At 41.0% G+C, this 8,552-nt stretch overlaps 1 protein-coding gene across 1 annotated transcript; it reads right to left on the reverse strand.

Moving 5' to 3' along the window:
• Nucleotides 1-6,961: 6,961 nt before the first annotated feature.
• ARL14 (ADP ribosylation factor like GTPase 14) lies at nt 6,962-7,540 on the reverse strand. The gene has a single exon (XM_065942380.1). The coding sequence runs from the start codon at nt 7,538-7,540 to the stop codon at nt 6,962-6,964; it is 579 nt and encodes a 192-aa protein (XP_065798452.1).
• Nucleotides 7,541-8,552: the final 1,012 nt, after the last annotated feature.

Genomic DNA, 8,552 nt, shown 5'->3' on the forward strand with positions numbered 1-8,552 from the left:
TGCTTCCCAGTCTCTGTCTGTCTGTCTGTCTCTCTCTGGAAAAGAGCTCATGCAGACAAGAGCAGGCCAACCTCAGGGCTTACAGAAGCCTGACAGATGCTGTTTTGGGGGTTGTTCCTCTATACACTCAGGGGCTTCGCTGGTGGCTCAGTGGTAAAGAATCCCACCTGCAATGCAGGAGACCCAGGTTGGATTCCTGGGTCGGCACGATCCCCAGAAGGGAATGGCTTCCCACTCCAGTATTCTTGCCTGGAGAATCCCAAGGACAGAGGAACCTGGCAGGCTACAATCCACGGGATTGCACAGAGTCAGACACAACTGAGAGACTAACAATTTAACTTTTTTTCCTACATTCTCAACACACTGATGCCTCTGCAGGTTGTCCCTTGGTGCGACATTACAAGGGACAAGCACTTCAGGACACTCCATCTGAAATTCCCTCTCTTCTTGGTTTGGCAGAACCCAGTTTGTTCATCATCAGAACATAACAATGTTTAGCTTTTGAAAATGACAAATGAATTTTATTGTGTATTTACTGCTACAAGTTTGTTTAGTTGCCATTCTTTGTTCTTATGCCCTGTGGCCTTTTCTTTTTTTCCCCCTGGGAGTTCTTAGAAAATCAGATAAAAATATTTAACTGATATTTACCTTTCAGTCTCTACCTCTTGAACCAAAGAACATTTCAAAAGTGAGATTTTGGTTTTTACAGATCCATGGCAGCATGCTATTTTGATGGAAGTTTTTGCCTTGTTGCACATAGAGAATAAAATGTATGACAATAATAAATATCAAGGCATGAATATTCACAGACTGTTTCCTATCACTTTCTAAGGAATGTTTTGGTGTTGTCCATCTAACCTTTTTCCCTTCCTTCAAGTCTGGGCTTTACTAGGTAGATCAGAATGAGGAGTGTACTCTGTGTGTGTGTGTTTGTATTTTGGAAGGTATAGAAGAGCTCGCCGGGAAGAGCAGAAGGGAAGTGCTGAAGGAAAGGAAGATTGATAAAATTTATATTGAAAGGCAAGCAAGTGACTGATGGAAGATAGATTGAATCTCAAGGAAGCAAGAATAAAGCATGAGAGAGTTGAAGTTTCTTAGAGAATACTAGTAGAGATTTTGGGAAACAACTGCTTATGGGAGAGGGATGTTGAAAGATAGTAAAAAGCCACTTTATGAGTTTTGCTCTACACTAAGGACGTATCTTCTCACCACATCCTTCACAGTCAACCTGGTTTTCTGAAATAAAGATTTTAATTGCTTTTCATTATTTTTCAGTCTGTTTTCTCTGCATCTTACATTATGCTTTGATGAGACCTCAAAGGGCTAAACTTAATTCAAACTACCAAAATGTGCAGGAACACCAGGAAATATTTTCTGACAATTTTTTATAGATTATTAGGAAGGTTTTTTTTTTAGCCCCCCTCCCAGTTTTATTGAGAAATAATTAACATATATCACTGCATAAGTTTAAGGCACACAGCATGATGATTGAGTTACATAATATTATGAAATGGTTACCACAGTGGTTCAGCTAACATCCATCATCTCATATACAAATAACAAACAGAAAAGGAAGAAGAAAACAGAAAAAAATTCTACTGCGAATTCTTAGGACCATCTTAACAGCTTTCCTGTATATAATATATAGCAATACTAGCTATAGTTATTGTGTTTTACATTATGTCGCTACTACTTATTTATCTTTTAACTGGACAATTGTACCTTTTGACTACCTTTCTCCAATTACCCCTCCCCGCCCCTCATTCTATACAGTCAGCAAAAACAAGACCGGGAGCTGACTGTGGCTCAGATCATGAACTCCTTATTGCCAAATTCAGACTTAAATTGAAGAAAGTAGGGAAAACCACTAGACCATTCAGATATGCCCTAAATCAAATCCCTTAAGACTATACAGTAGAAATGAAAAATAGATTTAAGGGACTAGATCTGGTAGACAGAGTGCCTGATGAACTATGGATGGTGGTTCGTGACATTGTACAGGAGACAGGGATCAAGACCACCCCCAAGAAAAATGCAAAAAAGCAAAATGGCTATCTGAGGAGGCCTTACAAATAGCTGTGAAAAGAAGAGAAGCAAAAAGTGAAGGAGAAAAGGAAAGATATTCCCATTTGAATGCAGAGTTCCAAAGACTAGCAAGGAGAGATAAGAAAGCCTTCCTCAGTGATCAGTGCAAAGAAATAGAGGGAAACAATAGAATGGGAAAGACTAGAGATCACTTCAAGAAAATGAGAGATACTGAGGAAATATTTCATGCAAAGATGGGCTCAATAAAGGACAGAAATTGTATGGACCTAGCAGAGGCACAAGATATTAAGAAGAGGTGGCAAGAATATACAGAAGAACTGTACGAAAAAGATCTTCACGACCCAGATAATCACAATGGTGTGATCCCTCAACTAGAGCCAGACATCCTGGAATGTGACGTCAAGTGGGCTTTAGGAAGCATCACTACGAACAAAGCTAGTGGATGTGATGGAATTCCAGTTGAGCTATTTCAAATCCTAAAAGCTGATGCTGTGAAAGTGCTGCACTCAATAAGTCAGCAAATTTGGAAAACTCAGCAGTGGCCACAGGACTGGAAAAGGGCAGTTTTCATTCCAATCCCATAGAAAGACAATGCCAAAGAATACTCAAACTACCGCTCAATTACACTCATCTCACATGCTAGTAAAGTAATGCTCAAAATTCTGCAAGCCAGGCTTCAGCAGTATATGAACTATGAACTTCCAAGTGTTCAAGCTGGTTTTAGAAAAGGCAGAGGAACCAGAGATCAAATTACCAACATCCGCTGGATCATCAAAAAAGCAAGAGAGTTCCAGAAAAACATCTATTTCTGCTTTATTGACTATGCCAAAGCCTTTGACTGTGTGGATCACAATAAACTATGGAAAATTCTGAAGGAGATGGGAATACCAGACCACCTGACCTGCCTCTTGAGAAATCTGTATGCAGGTCAGGAAGCAACAGTTAGAACTGGACAAGGAACTGGTTCCAAATAGGAATAGGAATACATCAAGGCTATATATTGTCACCCTGCTTATTTAATTTATATGCAGAGTACATCATGAGAAATGCTGGGCTGGATGAAGCAGAAGCTGGAATCAAGATTGCCGGGAGAAATATCAATAACCTCAGATAATGCAGATGACACCACTCTTATGGCAGAAAGTGAAGAAGAACTAAAGAGCCTTTTGATGAAAGTGAAAGAGCAGAGTGGAAAAAGTTGGCTTAAAGCTCAACATTCAGAAAACTAGATCATGGCATCTGGTCCCATCACTTCATGGCAAATAGATGGGGAAACAGTGGAAACAGTGGCTGACTTTATTTTTCTGGGCTTCAAAATCACTGCAGATGGTGATTGCAGCCATGAAATTAAAGACACTTACTCCTTGGAAGGAAAGTTATGAGCAACCTAGACAGCATAATTAAAAAGCAGAGACATTACTTTGTCAACAAAGGTCCATCTAGTCACAGCTATGGTTTTTCCAGTGGTCATTTATGGATGTGAGAGTTGGACTATAAAAAAAGCTGAGTGCCAAAGAATTGATACTTTTGAACTGTGGTATTGGAGAAGACTCTTGAGAGTCCCTTGTACTACAAGGAGATCCAGTGAGTCCATCCTAAACGAGATAAGTCGTGGGTGTTCATTGGAAGGACTGATGTTGAAGCTGAAAGTCCAATACTTTGGCCACCTGATGCGAAGAGCTGACTCATTTGAAAAGACCCTGATGCTGGGAAAGATTGAGGGCAGGAGGAGAAGGGGACGAGAAAGGATGAGATGGTTGGATGACATCACTGACTCAATGGACATGGGTTTGGGTAGACTCTGGGAGTTGGTGATGGACAAGGAGGCCTGGCGTGCTGCAGTTCATGGGGTTGAAAAGAGTCAGACATGACTGAGCGACTAAACTGAACTGAACTAGGTTGGTCATACTTGAACTAGGTCAAGACATACTCTTCTCCCAATTTGAAACCAGTCTGTTGTTCCATGTTCAGTTTTAAATGTTGCTTCTTGACCTGCATACAGATTTCTTAGGAGGCAGATGATTGGGTCAGGTGATCTGGTATTCCCATCTCTTTAAGAATTTTCCACAGTTTGTTGTGATCCACACAGTCAAAGGCTTTGGCGTAGTCAATAAAAAAGAAATAGATGTTTTTCTGGAACTCCCTTGATTTTTTGATGATCCAGCAGATCATCAAATTTCATGGTTCATCAAAGTTCATGGTTCACGTACTGTTGAAGCCTAGCTTGGAGAATTTTGAGCATTGCTTTGCTAGCGTGTGAGATGATTGCAATTGTGCAATACTTTGAACGTTCTTTGGCATTTCCATGTCTTGATTTACTATAAATAATATAATGAATGTGGGAGTGCAGATATCTCTTCAAGATAATGATTTCATTTCTTTTGGATATATACCTAGAAGTTGGATTGCAGTACCATAATGTTCTTCTATTTTTATTTTAGCTTGGATTTACTTTTATATTTATTTACTTATTTTATTTTTCTTAAAGTATAGCTGTTTTGCAATGTTGTTTTAGTTTCAGATGTACAGCAAAGTGATTCAGTCATGCTTACATATATGTCTTTTTTTTAGATTCTTTTCCTCATAGGTTATTACAAATATTGAGTATAGTTTCCTTTGCTATACAATAAGCCAGGTTGATTATCTATTTTATATACAGTAATGCGTGTATGTTAATCCCAAACTCAGTAATTTATTACTCCCTCCACCCCTCTCCCCTTTGATGACCATAAGTTTATTTTCCATGTCTGTGGGTCTGTTTCTATTTTGTATATAAGTTTATTTGTATCCTTTTTTTCTTTTAGATTCCACATATATGCACTATTATATGATATTTGTCTTTCTGTGTCTGCCTTACTTCACTTAGTATAACTTGCAAGTCCATCCATGTTGCCGGAAATGGCATTATTTCATTCTTTTTTATGGCCGAGTAATATTTAGCTTGGAATTATCCTTTTTTAAAAAATGTTTGTATTTTTGGCTGCACTGTCTTCATTGCCGAGCGCAGGCTTTCTCTAGTTGAGGCAAGCGGGGGCTACTCTGCATTGCAGGGTGTGGGCTTCGCATTGCAGTGGCTTCTCTCATCGCAGAACACAGGCTGTAGGCACGCAGGCATCAGTAATCGTGGCACACAGGCTCCGTAGTTGTAGTTCAGGGGCCCGAGAGCACACGGGCTTCAGTGGTTGTGGCTCGTGGGCTCTAGAGTGTGGCTCAGAGGTTCTGGGCCACGGGCTCAGTTACTCCGCAGCATGTAGAGTCTCCCTGGACCAGGGATCAAACCCATGTTCCCTCCCTTGGCTGGCAGAGTCTTATTCACTGTGGCACCAGGGAAGTCCTGAATTTATCCTTCATTGGGCTCATTGAAGACAGAGGCCATACCTTATTTACAGAACAACAGCATGGCAGTTAACAGCGTCGGCCTTCAAGTGCCTCTTTCCCTCCAGGCAGTTATGAACATTAAATGAATAGATGTATGAAAGTGTTTAACACAGTTCCTGGCACACACGGTATTCAACCAACGGTAGCTGAAATTAAAGGTATGTCTACTTTATTGCTTGAATCCCTGCCATGCAACACAGAAGGATTTGTGGCCAAACAACAAATCAGGGCTAGGGTGAGAGAAAAAAACTACAGCAGGAATCCAGGAGCAAGCACCCTTGCTTTACTGTACCTTTATTTTCCTTTGTGACCTTATAGTTTGGAGTCCCAGGGGCTGCAGTGGTGGCCTGAGGCCTGCTTCTAACCCAAATGAGCCTTGTTGGTGGTAGGGTAGAGGGAAAGAGTGTCTTCTGCTAGTTCCAGGGCCTCTCTGGGACTTCTGAGCCTCTCAGGGGAATTCCAGTTCAATCTCCAGTTCTTTCTCCCTTCTTCCCCTCCCCAGCAATGCCTCTGGAGAATCTCCAAGTGATGGGACCTTCCAGTGACTAACCTGTACCTTCCACAGGGTCCCCCAGAGTTGGGGACTTAACACCACCTCCTGCGTGATGCACTTCTTGTTTCCCCAGGTCAGAATGAGGCTCTCCTGTTACAGCTCTTAGTCCTTACTGGTTTATTCTATCTGCTGCCTTTATTTTGTTTGTCTCCCCTGTGAATTGCCGGGTCTCTGAGAGCAAAGTATGGCTCTGGTTCCTGTTTGATCAGTACAGTGAGCTGCACATACGTTCCCAAGTAATAACTGTTATATTGAATTCTACCGAAGCCAGTCTTAGAATTGCAGCCTCAAGCTGGACGATAAGTCCAGGCCTTGCTCTAAACTCTAAGATGCTCTCTTGATCCCCAGAGCTCTAAGATACAAACTTCTGCTCCCTATAAAACACAGCCACTGGGCACTTGGCAGCCTGGGGTTCAGGGTTGACTCACTGTAAGAAGTTTCTAGCTATAGATTTCAAAAACCTAGCAGGAATACAGTAAAACAGAACAAAACAAAATCCCTTTATTTAGGGAATAGGGGTTTATAAAATATTAACAGCAAACATTTTCCTCTTCATAATTTAAAGTTCATTTTTTTATACCACCCAGCTATTACACAGGAACCTGGTGGAAATTGAATACCTGTAACAGCTGGAAACAGTCTGAAAGAAGTCTGACTCTATTGGCAGCTTAAACATTGTTCTAGCAGTCACATAAAAATAATAAGGCGAGAATTTATTTGTTCCCAAATATGATTATTTGGAATCATCAAACATGCACAAAATTGTAACATTTTCATTCACAATTATCATTACCACATCGTTTGCTAAAGTGTTTGGCCCAAAGTAACAGTTTTCCGGATATTATTCCGAGTTGTTTAATGGAATTTAGGTGAAATAACATTTCAGGAAAAGTTTGTCAACTTGGTAATTTGCTTTTCTTACTTGGCCTGGAAAAAAAAAATTACCCTTTCAACTTCATCAGCATCTCTTCCTCCACTTGGACCTCAGTGCTGCTTGAAGAATGCTAAAGCATCTCCTCTTGATTTCATGCGGCTTTTCAAAAATCCAGTTAACTTCTGGAACCCCTCCATTAGCCCGTCCCCAGTGAGGGCACAGCAGGCCTGCACGTACCAGTTCCGGTCGCTGCAGAGTTGCTTCACTTTGAACATCCTGGTGATGTCCTTGGCACTTAGAGCTCCAGGCACATCTTGTTTGTTGGCTAACAAGACCACAGGCACATTTTTAATATGCTCATTCTTCAAGATGTGTTCAAACGCTTGCCTGGAGTCTTCCAGTCGCTGTGTGTCCGTACTGTCCACAACATACACTAGCCCATCAGTGTTTTCACAGTAGAGGTCCCACATGGTTCTCATTTTCTCTTGTCCTCCAACGTCCCAGACTGTGAGCGAGACACCCTTTGCCAACTCAAGCATCTCCACGTTGAAACCTACTGTTGGCATAGTCACAATATTCTTATCAAGCTTCAATTTGTAAAGGAGCGTAGACTTCCCAGCAGACTCAAGTCCCAGAAGCAGAATTCGGGCTTGCTTGGCTTTGGGCTTTTTAGAATTCAACAGACCCATTTTAGGCTTTTTAAATTTTTCTTTAAAGACCTTTTCTAATGGCTGGAGCCAGTGTTTCCTTTCCAGGTCTTGCATGAAAATGTTAAGAAAGAAGAGAGCAAGTGCTTCATGATATAGTCTTAGAATAGGAACTTACGTGCATTTATGTTGTAGCTTATCGACTTGATTATGGGCAGTGTTTTATTTTCAGTCCCAGCCAATCCTGAGGAATCTATGGTGTGAGTAAGCAGCCAGTGTCATAGAAGCTCAAAGGGGAAGTTCTTTGTGAGTGAGTAGGACTTGGGAGGGGCATGCCTGTGTGACGCTGCAGCTTGTTCTCCTCCCAATGTTGGAGAGCTAGGGTCATCAAAGATTTGGACAGAGCATGATTTTGGTACAGGATAAAAAGTTAACTGTGCAAGTGGTTTGTAGCAGTTCTCTAGTTGTTTGACTGTGTGTCTTATCCCAGTTGTAAATAAGTAACCAGACTTTTGAAGTCATGAAGGGAGAGTTTATCTCACTCTGCTCTGAGCAGTATCTTTAGTACTTTCCAGATTACTCAATAAGAAACTTTAAACCACCCGGAGTTACCTGACCCTTACTCCCATAATCATATAGAGAATCACTTCTTTAATCTTCTTGGTAGGAAATTTACATTATTCACAAGACCAGATTTATAGGAGAGGGAAGTTTGTAACACAAACACTTTTAAAATTAAGCAGTCCAATTAAAGGTGGCAAATTGAATACGCGTATTTATCTCCTGTCCTTCACAAGACACCACCAAAATGATGGTAAACAAGTAAAACGAAAATGTAAACTCATACCAAGAGCAGGAGAGTCCATCGGAGGTTGAGAGATTTCCACATCTCTCTGAAAGGTGACATGTAGATAGAGGATGAATAGTAACTGATGCAGCAGGATAAAGCTGAGGCTTAGCGGGTTGATGCAGAGGATACAGAGGGAAGGGGCAAAATGCATAACTGAAAACAGAGGGTTAACTAAAAGTCTGAATAAGGAACAGAAAACACACA

Source organism: Muntiacus reevesi, chromosome 8, assembly GCF_963930625.1.
Source record: "Muntiacus reevesi chromosome 8, mMunRee1.1, whole genome shotgun sequence".
Classification (NCBI taxonomy): domain Eukaryota; kingdom Metazoa; phylum Chordata; class Mammalia; order Artiodactyla; family Cervidae; genus Muntiacus; species Muntiacus reevesi.

Excerpts from the sequence above, each read along its gene's own strand:
- ARL14 (XM_065942380.1), bottom strand. The coding sequence starts at position 7,540 with ATGGGTCTGTTGAATTCTAAAAAGCCCAAAGCCAAGCAAGCCCGAATT.